The 24,262-nt window shown below is 32.0% G+C and overlaps 1 protein-coding gene across 7 annotated transcripts in view; it reads left to right on the top strand.

Annotated features, from left to right (window-relative positions):
- Positions 1-24,262, top strand: part of cora (erythrocyte membrane protein band 4.1 like coracle) — a 101,230-nt gene that overhangs the window by 59,674 nt on the left and 17,294 nt on the right. For 4 of the 7 annotated variants that reach the window (XM_085960755.1, XM_085960754.1, XM_085960759.1 and 1 more), the window contains 11 exons: positions 8,160-8,340; positions 9,791-9,938; positions 10,823-10,989; positions 11,722-11,849; positions 11,989-12,141; positions 13,027-13,212; positions 13,443-13,615; positions 13,780-13,913; positions 15,299-15,388; positions 19,993-20,182; positions 20,760-20,836. In XM_085960755.1, the coding sequence (XP_085816881.1) occupies positions 8,176-8,340; positions 9,791-9,938; positions 10,823-10,989; positions 11,722-11,849; positions 11,989-12,141; positions 13,027-13,212; positions 13,443-13,615; positions 13,780-13,913; positions 15,299-15,388; positions 19,993-20,182; positions 20,760-20,836 (1,611 nt within the window). In that variant the 5' untranslated portion in view covers positions 8,160-8,175. The remainder of the gene's footprint in view (positions 1-8,159; positions 8,341-9,790; positions 9,939-10,822; positions 10,990-11,721; positions 11,850-11,988; positions 12,142-13,026; positions 13,213-13,442; positions 13,616-13,779; positions 13,914-15,298; positions 15,389-19,992; positions 20,183-20,759; positions 20,837-24,262) is intronic. The other 3 variants (XM_085960758.1, XM_085960757.1, XM_085960756.1) reach the window with 1 other exon arrangement.

The following is a 24,262-nucleotide window of genomic DNA, read 5'->3' as shown; positions in this document are numbered from 1 at the left end:
CATGCTCAGTGTTTGCGAATTCTATCTCAAATAATACTATGCCACTTAGTAGGTTCTAAGTTCCGTTGAACCGTTTTAATTTTTAAAGCCTTTATTTGCGTCACTGAACTCTATGAGCAGCGGCGTGACGGGATTATTTTAATCCCGGAATCTAATATAATTCTATCCCGTGATTTTTCGACTCCGATAGTTAAAAAAATGATCCTTCAAATCCCCGAGGATTTTCACTTGCCATGCTATTAACTTATTATCACAATATTATTACACAATCCCTATTTTTAAAACATCGCCAACGCGGCATTTTGCATGATCCCTTGTGTATTAACAACAAAAATATACGACAGCTAATTGGATTCCGTACAGCTCACGTGTTAAAAATAACACCTGAATATTTCAAGAAGAAATTTATCCACGTTTATCGAATATACGTATTATTAGTACCTAATACAAATTCTAAATATAGGATGTAAACTACATAATATATTGATCATCTTCTTTGTCCATGTCCACTCCTTTGGGTCTATTCTGTACTTATCGACCGCTAAAGTGATAAAGTGATAAATATTATCAAACTTAGGGTAGGTTTGTATCAAAGTATTAGCACTTATTGTAACAATTACAATAAGTTGGTTGTAATTGTTGAAATAAGTGCTAATAATTTGATACAAACCTACCCTAAGCTCGATAATATCTATCACTTTATCACTTTAGCGGTCGATAAGTATAGAATAGACCCACTGGTCTGAGCACGCGGCGCCTCCAAGAATCCAAGTTGCTTACAAGTCTTCTTAAATTAATCAACTGTATTTATATTATTGTTGAAGGCCTTATGTATTTCATTATCTGGAAATCAAACCGTATGCGTTTACATGAACCACCGGCGAGTTCGATCCCCCGCTCGTCTATCAAGCTTTTCGTCGTAGTAAATGTAGAAGCCATTCAGAGCGGTATGCTTGCGCGGGGTATATAAGGACACGTAAAAACATAACCACAGACTCGGGTTACAGGGACATGGCCCATTGCTTTTGAGGAATTTCCAGGCATGACAGAAAAAATACTGGGCAGGGAGAATTTTTTACCAGATTGCCTGTATCTGTAATTACTATGAAATTAACCAACGTTCATTATATTCACTTCGTTTAGTAGTATCAGTAGACTCTATTATTGCTAGTGATATCTAAGTGATATTTAAGTACCTACGTTCATCTTTAAAAAAATGTCTATTTATCAGCCAGCTCAGGTTTACCCTTCAAGGGTTTCTAAATTGTAATTCTAAAATTTATTTCCGAGTGATTTTATAAGTTATAATTTTAATAAATAAATTATTTAACACGGTGATTCACCGCAGTATGGATTACATATCATATAAACATTTGCGAGTTGGCATGTTGGTCCCAGTTGGACAGGCCGTACGAACTGATTGTTGAAATTTGAGTTAAGACGATCCTGCTGCTAGTATCAAGACAGTGCGAGTACACGGTTGTGTGTATACTGCTCTTCCAAGGAAGAAGGTAGTAACTCCCAAATTTGTCAAATTGAGTTATGAATGCCATCCGTTAGGTAATTTTGAAAGCTATATATTCTGTCCACTTTAATATCAGAATTATCAGTAAAATACCGTTTAAATCCTTAGTGAAAAATGGACATTGCTAAAATAATACAAATTTCTTAGCAAAAAGCCAGTAATTGCACCTATTTATTGCAGTTACTGCTTGTTTATTATTACTTTATTTGTATTTTAACATCCTACTAATACAAATTATCACCGTTTTTTATTAATAAATTCACAGTACTAAAGTTGAAAAAAAAACACATGTCATTTATCTCGAAAGCGTGTGAGAGTCAGTTACTGCCTTCTTCCTTAGAAGGGCAGTATAGGTACTGCATACTATACTTTATTGGCAAAATTATTAATATTATGTCCACAACGTCTTGTATCGTATCGTCTCCAATAATTACCTGATTTAAGTTCAATCAAACTGCGATTAGGTTGTTTTAAAATTAGCATGACACACGCAGAGGGCGTGTCAAATAGGGTTGCCACTTTTGTCACGCAGAAATACGGGATATTAATTTAGTAAATTATTTAAAATATTTACCTACTAAGTTTGTATTTAAATCGAATAGCGCCGAAATTGCACCTTGTTTGCACAGAGTGAGTAGGTAGATAAGGTATGGCTTTATTCATATGAATTAAATTTATTTTTGTCGCCAATTGAATTATGTCGACTGTCGAGGTGATGTGCCGGGTCGAGACACCAGCGGAGGATCATTCGCTTCAGTTTTTATCATCAGATTACATCACCGCCAATTTACGATTCATCATTCGCTAAACTAGACGTGGCGTGGCGACCGCTTTTGCGAATGTCCTATTTCAATTTTATGAAAAAATGTGGAACACGATGTTATTTGTGTCATGCCGCCGACCTTGCTGCGTTTGTGAATATTTTTCGAATGTGGTCATCTATGGAATTTATGGGTAGGTACATTGTTTTAGAAGTAATAAATAGAGGCGGTAGCAAAATCACACGATGAAAAAAATGTGCGACTAAAGTTCATCACGAATAATTATCTTATGAGTGGTGTCGGGGCAGAATAATAATATGCTAAGAGGTGTTCGATTCTGGGGTAAAAAAACGACTGAGGTGAAAAGAAGGCGATTTTTTAGTCCTAAAAAACATCGTAATTAACATGGATAATATGACATGTTATTAGTACCTCTTTTCTTTAATTATTGTTTAATTTTCTTGGTTATTACTTATTCCCATTTTATATACATGCGTTATTCTCTGATAGGTGGTCATTGATCACGAATGACAAAAAAAGGCGAAGAATATTTCAGTATATATTTATTTATTTTGTCTTCGTTAAATTGATTTTACCTGGTGCCACTAAAACTTCTAGGATATCAAATTTGTAAGTACCTACCTAACTACATAATACGTAATTAATAATCTATACAGAATTGCCCGTGTTGGAGCGGTAACGTGTCGACTTATTAAGTCTCGGGTTCGAATCCTGGGACTGGTAAAACCATGCATTCTTTTTTCAGTGTGTGTCTGGACCCAGAACATGGACCTAATTAGTTGAGCAAGTGGCTAACGTCCATTTCTTGTAAAACTCTTCATCTCCGTGAGGTGGCCAAGTCCCACATCGGATCGTAGAGCCAGTTCACTAACACTGCTAATTGATGTACGACAGTCATATCAATATAAAAAAATACCAAATTACGAATGTCTATGATTAATCTAAATTCTATGGCTGGTGACATAAAAATGAATGTTCGGGCAGATATGTATCTCACTGAATTGTATTTTGTCGCAATACGATATAATTATTGATTGTAAAGAATTGGCAGTATTCATGTTCCTTATGTAAATTTTTCATAAATATGGACATGGATCTCAGTTGTTCTGACATGTTGTGTTGCCTTGCATAAGTACAAGTTAGTGAGGTCAGACGGGTGTGCTACCATTTGACCGGTATTAGGAAGGTACTTATTTCCATACTAAAACTTTTCCTTTCAATTATTGAGTATCACAGACATACCTATTTAGTTTTTTTATTTTATTAATATTTTGTAATCGCGTATGTGTGCAATTACTGTCCTATGTATTTTTTTCAATATCACAATCTAATTGTAATGTTTGGGGTAAGATTATACTTTTTCGGTTGATCACAGGTAGATGAACTTATTCCACGGACTACAAGATGTTTTTGTTTAGCCTACGTATGCAATGCATAAATTGTTATTTTTGCTTAACATCATAATAATATGCAAACGGATTAAGAGAACAAGGCAAATAAACGTTGAACGATCTGAATATAGAAAAGGATTCATAAACTAAACATAATATTTTCGTAAAAACGGAAATTCAAGTCAGGGAACAGTGTCAATTAGAATAATATACTATTCAGTTCTTCTGGGATTGACACAATGGCTTTATTATAAATAATTATAATAATATGTCAATGGTGGTAGGTATCTATCTATATATATTATGGAGAGACATTTTCATTGTTCTGAGGTAGCGCGTTTGGAATCATACTTTGTGTTGGAATTATGCTTCCTGGACAAGTCTCGGCGATGTTCGCTATAATAATAAAATTGAATAAAACATTCGAAATACCAAACTAAATCATTTTTTTTTGTTATTTGAGTTGTTTCCGGTTTGGTAGTTGATTGTTGTTAATAAAAAGATCGACATTTAAATATTTTTTTCTAAACTTTTGTTTTTAAGTTAATGATACTAATTTGAAAATGATTCATTATTCTTATTTTAAATCTGGTTCTTGTTCTTTTAAAATTGCACATTCTCAGTGCATAGAATTACTTGTTTGATAAGAATTAATATAGACCGGGTGCTGGGACACTTCATTTATAGGTATATAATATGAGAAACGCTGTTTGTTTGGTGATTCATTTACTTGAGACAATAGTATACACGTCAAGTCATTATTCGCGGTATACACATACCATCTTCTCAGTTTGACGGATTACAATAAAAACTTCGTCCTATCATATTATGCAGACGAATCCGAGGTGCGCGCGCTGTTCCCGTCAATTACCAAGTTACGGAGGTGAAGAGTGGATCACCATGAAATTTCGTGTATACTATTGTCTTAAGTAGACGAATTTCAAAAGAAACTGCGTCTCTCATATTGTGTATGTGAAAACGGTCTCAGCACCTTGGACCAATAGACATGCGAAATCAAAGGCAGTAGTAATAGTAGTAAATGCTAAATTAATGTACAAGATGTAGGTCATGCCGAAATTACACGCTTTGCGAAATGCTAACGCTTACTTCAATAACCATCCACCTAATAATAATGGTGGTGATTGCTTTTCTTTGCTTTTGTTTCACGGCCCAATGCGCCAATCGGCCATCGTAAACAGTAATAATTAACTTACCTCTCAGGCTTTTCATTGTTTTATGGATCAATTATTATTAGAAATTGCAGTTCTCATTTTTTGCAATAATAATTATTTTAAATAATTACATTATACAAAATCATGGTTCTATCGAATCGAAATTAAATTGCAATAATAATGACCTATCTAATGATGCTTTATTTTCTTTTCTTGATTTTTTTTAATTTGCCAATGAATTCTGCCTTGATTTTGCCTGTTTGGATTGACAATTTCGACAAAATATAGTACTTAATTATTTCATTATACATATTGGTTTATATTATGTAAACACTCCCTCCCATACAACTCAATATTAAAAATGGACATGTTAGTAGAATAGGTCAAAACATGAACGGAAATTTGCAATGTACGTAGATTTAATTTGCTGCAAAGTCGTTTGACATCAATGTTGTAAAAACAAAAATGCAGATTTTCAATATTACAATATATAGGTATTATAATAATATGTACTGGTAGAGTATATTTTTCAACTACATTGATCTATAAATCTATATGTTTATCTCTACGAAAGAATGAAGTTTATATGAGCAGACCCACATTTGTGTATGTGCAGGGTTTTCGAGGGCTCTTTTATTTTTCTCATGCTGCGTCCTTAGTAAGTCCATGTTTTTTGTCATAATTATTATATTTGGTGAAAAATATTACATCGTAATAACATTGATAACAGAGTAATTTAAATATAATAAGTTTTCAAAAATATACTTACTCTAACAAACATAGGTACCTACCCAATTTTATTACCTATTACAATAAAATGTATAAAGATTTCCTATCCTTTTTTACCATGGGCATATTCTAAACCAGCGCTGTCCAAGTTCTTTTAGGCCGCGGACCATTTTTTCTTTAGCAAACATTTCGGGGCCAAAGAGCATGGGTAAATGAAGTCAGTTAATGGCAATTCACGGGCCATCAGTTGGACAGCGCTGTTCTAAACATTGCTGTTAAGAATCTATATCTATGTCCGAGATAATTATTATGGCCGAAGTTTTTGGTGTGTTGGTATAATAATTATTTATGGCAAATTTAGTAGGTACAGTCTTACCAATTCACAATAAAACTAATCAAGTATTCCTTTCAATTTCGTTTGATGTGTTGCCAAAGAGTGCATTACCAGCTAGCCGGATTTATTTGAACTCAAATTGAGATAATTATTTTGTATTCACTGTATTTTTTAATATGATTAATTGAACAATTCTTTCTCAATCCACAGATCATTAATATTATTATTTGCCTTTTTCGTGAAATTTGGCAATACAGCAGTAGGTTTTTTTTGATAATATTGTCATGCTAAAGTTTCTCAGTTCAGAGTAATTCCCCATTTATAATTTGTATAAAATTCAATTAACCTTGGTCAATTTAAACTTTTTGTTTCTGTGTCATGTCTGTTGCATAAAGGTAGGTGTATTGTTATCATGCGAATTTGGTGTCTATGTTACCTACACATTTTGATAGTATGCCTGCCAACTCCAGGTGTAATAATGATGCCTTATAAACTGACAATCCTTTATTTATGTTAACACCGATTAGCACTTTCAACTAAGTGTATTAAAATAATGGAAAACAAACATTGTTAAAACCTAACAGTAGTTAGTTATACACAGTTACATATCAATATAATATGTTAAGGTTAGTTTGTGTAATACTAATAATATTATGTAGTAGTTAGTCTCATTATTTGTAATAAAATGATGTTATTAATGATTATTCAATCCATAGTTAATCTATATAATAAATGACAACACACTTTCATTCATTGGCGTGGTTGCTATAGTATATAATATTTATAATAATTAATAAATTGATGTAAGCACTCCTTTCTGTGATTCCAAGAAATATTCAGAAATGTATCTAAATATATCAAATGATAAATCTGAACCTCTTCAACTATTTAATTATTGGAACCCCCATTTCAAATGTTCGACAAAGTATTCTTCGATTTCGTATCCCTCACTGTTAAGGACTACAACTCTTTTTAAATGTCATGGTAATGGCATGTTTCTCTGGCAATCCATAGTCGGCTGTATGCATCGCCTGAACTCTGACGGTAGTGAGATACCCTATTATAGGTTACCTCCCTCTTCCACAGGGATAGTCTACGTTTTCAAATTATTGTTTTCTCTTCTGGATACATGGTCAAAGACCTACAGAACTCTTTAGAGACACAATTTAGGGAGCTGGACTTTCATATTGGTTTCATAAGGAGATATTTTACTCTTTCTGCTGTCTATAGAAACATTAGCGTATGCCTCGAATACCACATATCAAAGACATCAATGTTATACCATTCTTTTATAGTTCAAGTTTAGTCACGATCAGATCAAATCAGCGTCTTGGAAATTGAGCCCTTTTCATATTATTCTACTTGATTGTACCATAAGCTTTGAGTATTCAACTGCTTTGTTTCTTTAGTATAATGTTGGAAATAATCCTAAATATAAGATCTTTTTAGACCATGCCTCAACTGAGGTATAGCCTTAACTATGGAAGTTAATTAATAAAATCTATACACTAACCTAACTTTAAAAACTACTTAAGAATCCTGGTTTACTTAGGATTCATAATAATTATGTGAGTTACCTATTCCAATAAATTCCTGGCATCAATTGAATAATATAATTTTTGTAATAATTGCGACCCACCGTTTGTATACCACTGTGATTGATAACACTGCTTGGTCTCTTGGTATTAAAATATGAGCTAGAATCCTATTTTTAGAAGTTAGTCAATTGTATAAATATATACCTACTTACTCAATGATAAAAAGCATTCTATCTTGCTTTTATGTTTGTATTGTTTATGCATTGTGGTTGGTGAGTATATTTTATTTAAAAAAAAACATGTTTTCTTATGTAATAGATAGTGACTCTTGATAATTTTTTTATACATTGTTGAATGAAATCATGCATTGGCATTTTGTGTCTCTGGTTTTTTTTCCTTTATAAAATACACAATTACTTTCTATGCTAAAATACACAAATATTTGAATGTGCTAAAATTTTACCTTATCACTTATTTTTGATCTTGTTTGAAATGTTGAATGAACTAAAGGTGCTCAACTTACATTGTGCTCGATAATCAGTATGTTTCTTACATAAAGGCACCGGTGTCCCTTCAGCATATTTGATTTGAACCACTGGACTTAATATCTTGAGATTAAGTAGGTACTGTTAATTGGAATATTTAAGAGTATGATCGATGCCTGATGATTTCTCTCTTTTGCTTCCAGACAGCGCTAGGCCAAGATGCCTGAAGAGGTGAAGACAGCAACGGGAATGAGCGAGGAGCTGAAGGGAAAAGGTGTGGCAGCGGGCACCGAGTCGCCGCGGAAACGATCGGCAAGCACAGGGAAGGCCGCCCTGGCCAAAGTGCAGTTGCTCGATGGCACCATTATGGATGTGCATGTTGATGTGAGTATCATCAATCATCATGATAATTATTATGATATATAATATAGACAGATAAACATTGATACCAAAGGGTCAAGACCCCTTTTTCTACAGACACAAATGACTCATGTAACTTGTAAGGAGAAAATAAATAATGTTTGCACAGAGCTCTCTCTTGTTTACAATTCTGCTTCATTCATATCTGACAGTGGTTTTATTATTAGAACAGTATTGGTTTTGGTTCAAGAGCTTCTCGGAAATTATTGCTTTTGAGAGCAGCTGTAGAGACTTTACTTAGTCCCTTTAACGTGCGATGACCACAAACGACTTGAGACTCGGCATCTGTTATTATTTCAAGACTGGCGCTGCCATACTTATACTATCAGAGACGTCATACATAAAGCTTTTGCTAATGTTTTGTGCAAATATCAAATAAAAGCATTAGAATTATTAAAAATTACACTGCTGTTATAGCAGATGTTTTTTTATCCAAATTTTTGGTAATAAAATAAATACTTTGATCTCAGTTCAACTATTTTTTTTAAATAATAGCGCCTGTACATGTGCATTGATTTACTGGCACCAATAGTGTGTAAATTAATCCATCATGATAATAACTATTGACACGTAATAGTGCTGATTGTCTCGCCAATCCCATTCTTCAAGTGTAAGCAAGACGCGTTGTCATTATATGGTGCTATTTGAAAGGTTGCGAAAATTGGTAAATGTCAAAAATGCTCTGCGCGCGGTGTAGTTTGTATTTTTTTCCGGCTTCTTCTTCAAAAGCTTCTGAACTTTTTTGATCCGTGCATGAAATCTTGCAACTTATACGATAGTACATCTTTACACGTGCATTTTCATGTTATGGCCGTGATAATACGTACAGTCAGCAGTAAATCCGCGCGTGTGTAAACGGGGTACTATTTTATTGGCTATTGTTTGCAACACACACTATTGCACGTCTATAATGCGTGGTTCATTTTCATATGACACTCACACATACAAACCCTGCGTCAAAATGTACTGTATTGGGATATAACCTATCGTGTAAACGGGGTACTATTTTATTGGCTATTGTTTGCAACACACACTATTGCACGTCTATAATGCGTGGTTCATTTTCATATGACACTCACACATACAAACCCTGCGTCAAAATGTACTGTATTGGGATATAACCTATCGTAATTCTATTTATTAATCTGTCTGTGTTCCTGGCATATTTTACTGTATGCCTATCATGAAGTAATGGAAGCTTTATATGTATATTATAGTCTTTGTTGTGTATGTATTTTACGTACACTTAGCCCCTTTATCATGTCCCAAATAACAAAAATTATACTTTATAGATGCAGTTAGTTGTAAAGATTAATAATTGAGTCCTCTATATCTTTTTAATGAATGAAATGAATATAAAATATGGTTTGAACTAAAGTTGGACTGATTATTGAAAATATTTAAATTCTTGCAGAGAAAGGCGAAAGGACAGGACTTATTGGAAAGAATATGCGACTCACTCAATATTCTGGAGAAGGATTACTTTGGACTGACATACGAGGACAGGAGAGACCCTCGCCTATGGCTCGAACTCGACAAGAGAATCGGCAAAATTCTCAAGAGTGAGGATGTTTTTATTTACAATCTTTTATCATCACAGTATCACACAGTTTAGTACAAAAAGGCTTCAATGCATTAGAAAAATCCAGGATATTTTAAATGTTTGTTCAATTATTCAATTCCTAGTGAGCTCTAGATTCAGAATTGGAAATCTTTGGATTTAACATAATATCATTTTCCTGTTGAAAAAAACATTTACTTAACAAAGATATTGATGAAAAACCACCTTTATATGAAATTTATATATATGAAAGTGAAATTGATAGTAATGTTACTAAGCCTAATGATTAAATAAACTGCATGTTATTTTACTTGTAAAACGAGTATGTCATCTTCACAAATGCTTATGTCAATCAATGTATTTGTTAAGGCAGTGCTGACATAGAAACATCTTTACCATTATATCATGGTTATGGACATCTTAGCAGTCATCTACGGAACTGTAAACCTCCCTGTTCTTGCTTGTATATATATATATGTCACCGACACCTGTTTTCATCCTTTATACTACATACAGCGCTATAAAATTACAACCATGACATGTTGGCTATAGAATAGTGTTACAATCTTCTAAAAAAAAGTTTTTTTTACAAAGTGAGCTATCAGTATCAGTGTTTAAATGAACAATCGCGTAAAATCATTAATAACAGTATGTAATTAAGTAACTAAAAAGCAAGACATCAACAGCAAGCCGTTTACTTTTTTATTTACAACAGTGCATTTAATGCCGCAAACGGAATAAGTATATTTTTTTGTTGTAATTACCAATAATTATAGAGAGTACAGATCTATACAAGAAGTTCACAATATTCCCTATATTATTAGTAGTTCAATTTCTTTGTAATTTGTTAAGCTATCAATAAATTGAACAAAAATATTGTCTCAGGTGAACCGTGGAAGCTTTCATTCGAAGTGAAATTCTACCCACCCGATCCTGCAACTCTTCAAGAAGACCTCACCCGCTATCAGCTGTGTCTGCAGGTCCGCAATGATATCCTGGCTTCCAGGCTGCCCTGCAGTTTCAACACCTACGCTCTACTCGGCAGTTACCTGGTAAATAAACATGTCAATTACATTATTCAATTATTGCCATGGTAATAGTGACGTTGTGTTATTGAAACCACGTATCGTTGTGGACGACTTAGTGATATCTCTGGTGTTGGGGTAAAACCACCACCAAGACTAGTCAAAAAATTTCACTGGAGAGTTTTTTTTTTTTTTAAATAAGCAAGCAACTTTTCTTGCAAATATTCTTGTTTGATGCAGTTAATTGTACTTAGTTTGGTACATAAATAAAACTAAATGAATTACACTCTCACATAATTAAGTACAGATAACTCTCGTTCATTGTGATTGATTTTTATTAATATTTTTGTGTTTCGCACTTATTTTGATATGTACCACGTGTGGAATCACGCGGGTACGGTCAGATTCTTTTGACAGTTATCGACTAATTTTACATAAGTGCAGATATGCCACACAGGGTAAACTATGCAGATTCTTTTTAGCATGGCGGTACAAAATTAATGTTATCTTTCCAGTTTATTACAAAGTTATATTCTTTCATTTTATGTGTTCGGGTTTTTGGCTTAGTAAATGGAATGGGGAAAAACAACACAGGGCAAAATTTGTGGAATTATTTTACTTATGTAATATTTCATGTCAAATTTTAACAGTTTAAAATTTATTGATAACTACGTACTTTTACCCAAAGGTAGAGTATGAGTAGACAGCTAGAAATTGTATGTTTACAGTTCTTATCATCGAACATACTTATGTTTATAGGTGCAGTCAGAACTTGGAGACTATGATGTCCAGGAAATGGGTTCCAACTACCTTAAAGAATTCAAATTTGCACCGAGTCAAACACAGGCTCTGGAGGACAAAGTCATGGAACTACACAGAACACATAAGTGAGTCATAACTTTTACTTTCCATCAACAATGTCTTCTCCCGACACCTTTCAATTCTAATTTCTTTTGAAAGTACTTTTTCTATATTTCAAAATGTATAATTGCAACATTATTAATGGTTTATTTATGATTTTGACAGAGGGCAAACACCCGCCGAAGCTGAGTTGAACTACCTGGAGAATGCCAAGAAACTGGCCATGTATGGAGTGGACCTTCACCCCGCTAGAGACTCTGAAGGTGTAGACATCATGCTTGGTGTCTGCTCTTCAGGATTACTCATCTACAGAGACAAGTGAGTTGTTTTGTGGAACAAGTCAATTGTTTCATGGCTATCATTGGCTCTAAGAGAACACGGTTTAAAAATATATCCAATTCTGAAATTACACATGATAGAACTGTATAAAATTAACAATTACTTTTTAGTTTTTAGCATTGTTTATGTTCAAATACCTCAGTATGAATATAAGAATATTAAATATTGACTACGATATAATGAATTCATACTCGCCGATGCCATGATTGTTACTTGTACAAATGTAATTTAAATTAGGTAATATTTACTGCTTACATTTTTTAGACATAATTTAAAAAATATCTAAAAACCTTTTAATATTCGAGGAGCAAACATTCAAAACGTGATTTGTCACATAGATGTTGAGCTGAGATAATCAAGAAAAACATATTGTACTCAAAATGGTTTTTTTATTATAAAACTGTTTAAGGAAAGAATTTGAAACCTGGTATTTTGTATAATCCAAAATTCGCGTTCATTTTTTGATTAGAAATTTGGACAAAACACGATTTGCATGAAACTTGTGGGCAAAACACTATTTGAATGAAAATCTAGGCATTATATTTTTTTTTAAATTTTCATTCAATAAAAATAAAAATAAAAGGTTCTTTGAACACTGATTCTGGTTTCCTTTTATAGATTTAAATATGGACTATCAGAATTGACAATAAACGGCATTTTTCAAAATGTGTGACAAATCACTTTTTGAATGTATGCTCCTCATTTGAAGTTTGTCATGATATTTATTGAGATGTCTCAATCATTTCAAAAGACTAATAATTTTCATTCAGTAGTGATTTGCTTTTTTGAGAAAGGGCATGGAAAGCTTTTCAGTTTAGGTGATTAAGGTCGGAATAGTATGATAATGGTTTCTTCTAATTTCAGACTACGTATAAACCGTTTTGCGTGGCCCAAGATCCTGAAGATCAGCTACAAGCGGCACAACTTCTACGTGAAAATTCGTCCCGGTGAATTTGAACAGTACGAATCGACGGTGGGTTTCAAACTTGCCAACCACCGCGCCGCCAAGAAACTCTGGAAAGTCTGCGTAGAACATCACACCTTCTTCAGGTATGTTTTTTTCCCACATTTTTAACATATTATTTAGTATAGTAGAAGTGATTGTATTGCAGAATACATTATTCCCTTATCTTTTCCTATTATTTTATTACTATGGATTAATTATAATTACGTTCAGGATAATATACTAAAAAGTTACGATAAAAAAACAAACTTTCCCCTCAGCGAATCATATTTTTAAAATTGATAATGAATATTGGAAATTTACTATCTTTTACCAGGCTCATGACCCCTGAACCGACCGGCAAGTCTGCCCTGTTCCCTCGCCTCGGCTCAAGATTCCGTTACTCAGGACGCACCCATTACGAGAGCAAGAAGTCACCCATCCAGAGACCAGCACCACATTTCCAGCGATCACTCAGCGGAAGACACCTCACTTCGCGCAGCATGGATGGTATGAAATATATTACAATATAGAAATAGATTTTATATTTCTATAGAATGTGAATAGAAAAAATCACCACTATTAATTATAATGGTCGGTATGTCCAACTTCGGTATTTAAAAGTGATTTTGATACTATGAAGTTGCTACAATGATTGTTCTATTTCTTTCCAGCTCTCGCCGGCAAGAACCAATATCCTGATGATGGTTCCAAGCGTCACACGATGTCCCATCCGCCAGAGCACATTCCCGATCTGGAGATCGTCAAGCCGAAGAGCCCTGCTAAGAAGGACAAGCAGAAAGATAAGGTTAGTCATTCCAATTCATTATTCAAACGTCATCAGTGGATATTGATTTGGATAGATCATAATTTTCACACCAAATATATCATTATTTGTTGATCGGAAATCTTTTCTAATAGTCATTCGTTTAATTATTTTTAATTTCTGCTTAAAAATAGCATTTTTTAATCGATTTATTTGTTCAAAATGTTGTTTCACAATTTTGATTAACCACGAAAACAATTAAAAATAATTCTGGAAGTTCAAGTGAGCTAAGGGCAAAATGTTACTTTTATGATTAGAATATGGCAAAAAACAAAATTACGAAATTTAAAATGTGTAGGTCTCATTTGTACCAGTCCGTATAAATCGAAGATCAATGACAGAATTTCGTTTATTACCCCTACCACAAAAGATACATTAGGTCCTTGGCTTACTTCACATGTATCATTTACCTCACACGGGGTCCAGATATTTTATCATATTGACATCGCATTTTCAATATCTAATGAAGTCATTGTGTTATATAATATATTGTAAAACATAATTTAAATTGATATCATGTTTTGTCTTTATACATAATATAAAAGTTATCAATGGTTTTATAACTGATTTTTTTTAAAGTGACAACATAAATACACAGTATTAGGAGGTTAAGTTACAATATAAAATATGCACACATTAGTTTATTACACGATTATTAAACATTTAGGTTTTATTTAAATAAGTTAGATTGTTTTTTATTGATTGTTAGTTCTGCACCGAGAGAATGTGCCGCAATTAATTCGTAAACAATAATTGTTTGTAGCGCTTTTCATTAGAATTTATTCAAAATTATGAAAATCAAAATTTTAGTTGACTGTATTCATATTATTATAATAAATTAATATACTTAGTGTAAAAAGTATTCGTAATTTTATTTGTAATATTTTTTTAATCTCATGTTTATCTACAAAAATTTAACCGACATGACATATTTGTCTTATTACGTACACCAAAAATATTAGTTTATTCAAACTAACTGTTAATGTTTAAAACTATTAAATATATTTTACAATAGAATATTTTCGATGATTCTATAAAGATAGCCTAAAGAGATATTTCTTATATTTTGACAGTATGTAATTAGTTAATTACTAATGGAGAAGTGAATTCATATAAATGATAATAAATTACGACAGAACTATTTAAAACTAATGATATTTTGTCTGGCTTACAATGCACCACTGGAATAAGATTACTGGCAAAAGACATTGTACGTTTTTTTCAGTCTGCATAATATTTTATTTAAATTGCAGTGTTATTGTTTGTGTGCTAAAAATCTATTATGTTGTCTCGACGAGCGAGACGCATGATAATTTTGTATTGTCTCTCAACCTTGCTTCAACCAGAGTATCTGACTTGTTTGTTAGCTTCTCCGCAAGGCGTCTGCAGGGACGAACAGCGCCTCCTCTTCTAGCTCATTGGAGGGAGAGTACGAGGCTCAAAAGGAAAACCATAAGGTCGCAAACATAACCTATAAACAATTCAAAGCTAGCTAAAGCCTACCCCCTCAGCCATTTTCAAAATGTTCGCCTGCTTGTGGATTTTTATATTTATATTAATTACTATTTGACTTACCTTTTTTATTTCATTTTAATTAAGTATTGTACATTTTTGCTTTATGCTTTTGCAAGACACACATAGGTAATGTCCCTGTTTTCGTATTTTATAATGTTAATAGTTCTATATTATGTTTTTGTATTATCTATCCCAATCAGAGTTTGTAGAATTTTTTCTTTTGTTACAATGTAATTAATAAGAAAATACAATCATTTAATATTTTATTACATGTTAAATTAAATGTTTAATGTCCTGGAATTTTGTATTTTTCAAAAAATGCTTTTATTGTTTAATATTGTACATTTATTTATATGGCGCTTTTTGCCAGATAATGTAGACTTCCGGATCGTTTATTTTCTGCGAGAAACGTTGCCCTTTTAAAAAAAACAATATTTTAAGTAAGTTTTGCTCTACATTACATGTACAATATCCAAGTAATTCTAATTTCGTTTAGTATCGCCACAATAAAAATATATATCCATTTTCTACATAGAGGTAAAAATAATATATATATTTTTTTAAATGTATTAATATTATTGATTGACATCACCCTTATTATATTATTATGTGTCGGTGTCCACCTTTTATGTAGAAGTATGTCCTGTCTCCAGAAACAAGCACACACAAGATAGATTCAACTGAAGGAGTTCATCTGTTAATTTTTTTACCTTGTCTATGAAAATTCATGAACAAGAATTAAATGTATTAATTATTTTTCATTACCTACCTTTTTATTAATATGGTGGAGCTATAATAATTAAAATAGAAACAAAATTTAATGTTTGTTGACTATGGTTGCAATCTGGATACTGTCAAATCATTTAGTGCTTTTTTGAAGCAGGATCACATCGATGGTAAAAAATTGACCACTCCATTTTCACTACTTTACAGGGGAGCATTAAAACTGAGAATAAAACGAAAAGTATTGAAAATAAAGCAAAACCAAAAATACACTATGTTTAAAAATAGTGAAACAATATTTTTATCTATCAGATAATGTTAACATTTTTATGAAACATAGAAGTTATTGACGAAAATATATCTCACGAGGTTACAATATTCGACAAAAGAAGCTTAATTCTGTGATACAAGGAAACAGTTCATTCTAAATGGAAACTCTCATTCCCATCTCAATCAGCTTGATTTATTATGATGAGGGAGACTATCATAGAATGCATGGCATTCTACAGGTATTACATTTTTTAATTCCTGCAAATCTTGAAATTTTGAAAAAACTTTGAAAAAACTGCCAAACGTGTCACATGCAAGCTACTAACTTTTAAAATGCGTCATTCTGCAATGCAATCAAGATATTTAATGTTGACACCTCGTAAGCCGTAACGTTGATTCTTCGTAACTTAAACTTTTCACATTAACACCTATACATTATGGTTACGAGGTAACTACTTTTGTTATTTTGATCAGTTTTATGACGTTTCTTGTAACCTTGAGTTAACAGATAGGTAGGTATGGAAAATCTGAACAAGTTGGCATTCATAGACCATTTTGGCCAAAAAAATCAGTTACGAGGGGTCAACTTTGACGCAAAACTGGGTTACGAGTAGTCAGTTTTTCACCATCGACATCTTGTTTTGTTATATAATATTCGTTTCTGTGATCAGTTTTATATTAAATATGTTATTGTTCTGTCCCATGTATACCCACCACAATTTGTATGTATGTGATTCTTGTAGGGCTATATTATTCCTGTGTGTCACCCTAATTTGGTCATTATTTTATTTGTATTTTGTCACCCTTCATATAAAATATTTTGAAATGCATGAAATTTTGATATACAGTAAAACCCCGTTAATATGAACATGGTTAATTAGAAATTCAATTTTTTTTCATTCAATCTATTTGATTGATTTCAAATAATTTTACAAAATTGAAACAATAAAAAAATTGTCATATATTTTGTATTCCGTAATTAGAATTTTTTTTTTTTTTGGTATTCTGTCCTGTCTATTTTGAATCAAGGGGGTTTTACTGTATTTCTAGTAATGCCGCTTTGTAGGATTCCAAACACACGCAATTTATTAAACTACTGTTTATTTTTGTATAAGAAAACTATTTTGCTAATCTAACGTAACTCTCGTTAACCCACAAACACATTACAGACATTATTTTTATTATCAACTTAAATTTATAATTGAGTACATATTACATATTATATTCAAAATAATCGAATAATTATTATTGCTTTGAATCAACAGTTTTGTGATATCTAGGTTTGCAAAAATAGTCATCTTGTTTCATTTTTTAATCTTAAATATGAGAAGGATAAATGATGAGTTTGTTTAGAAATAGTTTTTATGCATGATTTTTTAAAGGCACAATTTGCTTAAAATTATGAATAATTTGCACGACTGAGGGAATTCAGCATTTTAAAGTATACATGATTTTATTATCATTTACAATAATTGATTAAGTAATGGCGATATTACAATATTTATAAATGATTTTTTTTTAAACATTGAGCACACACAAACACCACAGTGCATATTAATTTAAACAGCTTATTTTCACATTTTTTTTTAATGCGCATTTTCCCCAGAGCAAGTATCTTGTGGGTTGAGCAAATGGCTAATAATCATTAAATTATAAAAAGTCTGTTTGTTAAGCCTGGTTAATGCTCCGCATAGAAATGACAATAGCGATCTACCCTATCTACTAAATAAATTGTACCAATGGCACTCATAGTGTCCATCGAGCGTTTGAGAATATCAATGAAAGAACAATTGAGGTGTTGACGATTGAACGAAGACAAGAGCACTAGTGGCCAAGTTGAGTAAATTGTAGAATTTTACTATCCCAATAAAAAAATATTTATTTATTTTTATAGTATTTAAGTCAGATCAAAACATTCAAATCACATGTTGCTACAAAAATACGTAACACCATGTTCATACTCCAATGTTAAGAATATAACTCTGATACGTATACATTGCAGTTCTTGCTTGAATCCAGTTTCACGCTTAAATATGTATGTGGTCATGTGAAAATAAATACCTATTAACTCATTTGTGGATTATATGTCTTTTGTACTCTTTTAATCTGTAGCACCTCAATTCTATAATTTAAAACAGCTACATATCGTCGGTGTTTTGTAAAAAGGGCGAATCAACCATTTTGGCGAAATCGAGATTTTAACGAAAATACAATATGTACCCCACTAGCTTTGTTGTGCAAAAACGGCGAATTTTTATCTCCACAGGAAAGTACTTAAAAACGATAATCGACTAAAATTAAATTAATTAAAATTACGAAATAAAAAGCAAATGTGACATATTAGGCCTTTTAAAATATTATATAATAATACCTATTATAATGACAGTATTTTTTCTAAGCTTTGTTATAAACTTGTTAGATATTTACAATCATCTACAGGTAAAAAACAAATAAATGTCTAAAAATAAAAATCCTCCTCCTGTAAAGTAGCATTTTGGTTAATTCGCCCTTTTTACAAAACACCGACGATATACTAGCTATTTTTCTTGAAATCAACGACTTAATAATATATCAATCCAAGAACAATATTTTGATTCTTTTGTTGCTTATTCAGCTTTTTAATCTAAATGAATAATTCAAAATGAAAGGGTCTTTCATGAAAATGTCAATAATTGTCTCAAACCCTCATCTCATCTGTGAATAGATGACATGCATTGTCCCGACCAGGATATATTTGTGCTAAAAAATAAACATTGTTTAAAAATTGTTCGAAAGTTGTATTAAAACTGTTTTAGGATTATGGACAATAATTCTTTTTATTCAAGTGTTTTATGAAGAAAGTATGTAGCTTGAAGGTTAAATGATTGCTGATAAGTATATTATGTACACTTGACTGAGACTGATATTGTATCTAAGTGAGTCAAAAATACATGCATTTTTTTTTATTAATTAAACTCTTTTTAACAATTAAAAAAAAATATTTCAACTGACAGTTTCAATTAGTAAAATTCAGGTATTGTTGTGAGAGGTATTTGACCATGGTTGGATTTTCGACTTGCGTTATTTTCTATAAAAAATATTTTTGTTGACCAAAATATCGGTAAACAGTGCTCACTGAAAATTTAATAAGCAGACAACACTGCCAGACGAAGTTTCATATTGAAAATTATTAAGTTTACCGTAGTATGCTTAGGGAGTCCCAAAATACGTACATTGATATTCAGCATTGATAATTTTGTCTGCAGGTGGTGTCGTTATTTTTCGTACGAAATGTACAAACAATCCATTTGTACAAACAATTCATTTAGCAACATCTCTAATATGTTAAATTTTGCATAATTTGTGGCATTTGGACAGTCAAATTGATAATCGTATAGTAATTAATCTTCATTACTATCCCCCCATTTATTATCAAATTGCTGATGATACCTGGGATGCTTGTTTAGTTTTATGGTGATAACTCGATGCTATGGGAGTGCATTTTATAGTTTCGTCAATTTCTCTTATGTCACAGGATTCAAAAAAATAAATAATTGTGTTTTCGGTATTCTAGAAACCCGCGGGGGCGGTGCAAGTGCTGCCGGCTGGTGGTCTATTTGGTGCCAAGAAGGAGAAGGAGGCCAAAGAGGCCAAGGAGAAGGAGCTCAAGGATAAAGAAAAGAAGGCTAAGGAAGACAAGGACAAGGAGAATCGTTCCTCCAATGACCAAAGTCTGCGTTCGCCAACGTCTCCAAATGAAAACGGTGAGGTCAATCATGTTGCAGTAAACCAAGATATTACAGAATGATTAAGTTAAGGCTGGATTTCACTTTAAGGTATCCTGGACTAATGCATATTGGGTGCCCAAAAATATATAAAAATATTTTAACAATGATTTACTTATATTTTTTTTAAATTATAGTCTTAGAAAATAAAATAAATTTAACATTTTAGACTATAGATAAACCATCATAAATCGTCAGGCGTTCGAATTTAGAACTAAGCCCATCCCAGTATAAGAAGTATTGAATGATACGTCAAATGTTAGCATGTGGCGCCCTCACTCAGCGAACAATTACTTATATTGGTGGATCTATAGTCATCAATAAAGGAAGTTAACCATGATCAATGTTGACCGATGGTTTTGGTGTTTTTTTTCTAAGTGACACAATATAATCGCTCGGCTTTCAATTACATACTCTTTTTAATTTAACTTTTTCGACGTGAATAACTAGTTACATAAATGCGGATAATAACCAAACCATTGATCCAGGTCTATCTAAAACTATGGCTAAACAAGGTTTCAAAGAACTATCATCATATTATTAATTTTTTTATCAGGAACCGAGATTGACGAGTCGGCGCTGAACACTTCTAGTGACAACGAGAAGACACCAAAGTCTGCCAAAAAATCCAAGGTTTGTTTTTATGCTAACGCTTTCTGCAACGGTTATCTAAAACAAATATTACGGATATTTTTATCCTGTCAAGTTTAACTTAGCTATATTGCAGTAAGTACCGAATTCAATTATACTACGTAAAAGTATTATCATTTTTAATTCATATAAAATGCTGTTGACATATTTTGTAATTAGCTTTGTTAGAATAGTGTTTAGTTTGTATATTGCCTCTCTGTGAAATAAATGTAAATCGTTTCATAATATTAATTATTAAAAATGAAATTATCACCTGTCAGCTATTTTGACAGCTCTTCCCAAAATTGATTTGACTAATCGCAAATATTTATCCAAAATCAATTTAAAAAAATATATTTTAAGTATTAAAAAAAATATTAAGAGATTAGAAGAAAAAAAAAATCCGATGTCTTATGTGACTGAAATTGTCATTGTTGTTGTCCCCTTATTTTTGTCTGTGGCAAGAACTGTTTGTTTACCCCGTCTCGAGATTATGTCTTTTTATATACGTATTGTGTAGTCGTTAAATTTATATTTCGATATACATCTGTCTGTATCTCCAAAACAAAGCATACTTACTAAAAAATATGCGATGTATGTTTGTACATACAATGCGTATTTGAAATTTTGTAGGGTATATTTTACGTATGTCCACTAGTATATTATCTTACAGAATACAAGCTGATTTATCACTAAATTATGTATATTTTTACATTGCTTCATAATTGCTTAAAGTTATGACACTTATCATTATATAATAAATTATTATCTTAAACTGATTGCTGTCATTATTATCTTGCTATTATTAAACATGAATAATTATTATTACATAATATTGTCATGTTTGTTTTGTTTTGGAGATACAGAATTTAGTTATAATAATTTTTATTATCATTATTACTACGTAAAAAAAGTATAAGCCTGCTCAGCTATGTATTGCAATAAAAAAAAATGAATGCACATAATTTTTTTTATTTTTGATTGTTTAGTTTGTTTTTTTACTCTACATAATTGCAATAATGTTCCTTTGGCAGAGTTCATAATATCAATAAGCACTTTTTGAAGTTTTTCTATCATGTATGCTTATTAATATATTATTGAACAGTCAATTTTCTGCACTGGAGTATTGAAAAACGATAATTTTCTTTATCCGATATCAGTGGCGAAGAGTGGAGGTGGGTAGTTAAGATCCACCATAAATAGTGCACACTAAACTTTGTCAGTCATACGCACATCTTTTCATTGAAATAAGACTACAATTTATAGATGGCGTTGGTTAGCTTTTAAAATTCAATTAAACCCTGGGAAACCAAGCCATAATAGATAATGGTCAAAAAATACTCGATTATCTATAAAATATCTAAAATTATGCAATTAAATCATACACAACTTTGGATATTTTATAGATAGAATAATTTTTTTTATCTACCTATTATAGTTTGGTTTAGACAGGGCTAAATGAATTTAAAAAAATGAACTAACAATATGTGTAATATGTGTTCTTAATCCAACAAAAACAAATAAGTATGAATGAAAATTTTGCACATTTTTGTCATATTGCCCAAAATATACCAAAACTATTATGATTTGGTTGGGCAGGGTTTAACCTTTCTAACGCGGCAACTGACTTTAGTCAGCCTATACGCGCGAGTCATCCGCGCGTCAGCTGACTAAAGTCATTTCGATTTTCGTTTGCCTAGTACTGCTTTCCGCCAGGCGCGAATAATTCGAATATTGATTTAATTTATTCAAAAATCATCCTTCTCTTGACATCTGTCAATGGATAGCCTAAACTTTTGTTCTATCTAATTTAAATAAATATTTTTCGGGAGCGTGTCTTGAATAAAAATATATCAGTCATCGGGCCAATTCAAATTTGCCGCGTATATAGTGTCTTATCGCTTCTTAGTGCATGTGCGCCGAAGACATTTGACTGACGTGTTTGTAACGATACGAGTTTGCGATATAATTAGTTATATTGTTTTTTAGTGATTGAAAAACTATTTGGTGCGTAAACTGTTAAATAGAATATTCGAAAGTTACATTGATCAAAGTGAATTTACAAAATATTTTTACAAAAGGAATGCTTTTGGAGATTGCATTCATTCGCCTATCTGCCAGTATATTATCCGCGAGTTTATAGTTTCGGAAAATAATTTGAACCAGGTGTCATTTAAATATACCTAGAAGTCCGCGATTTAATATGTCTCTTTGTTTATCATTGATTAACATTTTTAAATACTATTTTCTGGTTATAGTATTAGGTGAAACAGACAAAAATTATTTATTTACCCTAGTTATCAGCCATTTATAAAGAAAAAACACGAACACTCAGACGCCCGTTCCCGCATAAATGCGGAAATTGTCGTATTACGCAAACACCAGGTCCCGCGCTACTGAATTTTTATACACTGCGCGGCAAATCATCGTCTGCTGGTGTGAGACAGACACTTGAGAATTATTTTTTTCGTAATACTATTCAAAAGGGTTTGATTCATGACTACTATTTTTTTTATGTAGAATTCTTCTTATATTTATAGTCGAAAATAACTCGAGTTACTTACTATCACGTCATTATAATAAAATAAGAGATTACCTATTCTAGTACCAGGTTATTGAAGTAATATAATAAAAAAAAAACAAATGAACTTGAAAATAAAATTGTGGTGACTATAAAGCATTTAGAAGTGCAAAAAGTGTTTGAAATTTAATATTTTACGAATTGTGATAGGTATTCGAAAAATAAACCATTTTGTTATATAAACTATGTGTCATTCGATTCCATTCAGTTCGGGGTCAATGGTAGGTACAAACCAGGCACTGGTGGTAAGTACATCACTCTCAAATAGCCAGTAGTTCTCAAGGATGATTTATTTATACTCGGCCTGCAGTGCTGCAATGTGTATGCGAGTTCAAACAAAAGTTACACAGTTTGAGATGTCCTGGATGCTATAAAAATGAGTTATTTATGACTGATATTTTTTCAACACACTCAACAAAAATGCTCATAAAAGTCATAAACCATATTATTATTCATTATGTGTATGACATATTTGTCGAAATGGTAGCCGGTAGACTATAAGAATACTGAACTGTTCTTACACTTGTTAATCTGTCATCGACGCATTAGTCCAGCACCATTTCGTAAGTGTCATGGCGCCGCTCGAGTAAGCTGGCATTTTTTCAATGAAGAAGTCTTGTTCGTGATTTCTTATCAGATTTAGGCGACGAATGTTTATTTTTAGAGTCACATAAAATATTAGGTTCTGTCATAATCATTTTTGAACTTGACCCGATTTTTTACTACTCTATTTGTGTATGTTTGACTGACATTTATTACGATTTATTGATGCTTGAAATCACAACGCGCACTGTTGTACTAAGTCGGGATTCGTAACGCTTAGAAAGGGTTAATTGACTTAAAAATTA

The sequence above is a fragment of the Rhyacophila brunnea genome, unplaced genomic scaffold (assembly GCF_057557595.1).
Source record: "Rhyacophila brunnea isolate RB1 unplaced genomic scaffold, BYU_Rbru_1.0 scaffold_12, whole genome shotgun sequence".
NCBI classification, from domain to species: Eukaryota; Metazoa; Arthropoda; class Insecta; order Trichoptera; family Rhyacophilidae; genus Rhyacophila; species Rhyacophila brunnea.
The sequence above is the reverse complement of the archived record's forward strand: the minus strand, read 5'-3'. Positions and strand labels throughout refer to the sequence as shown.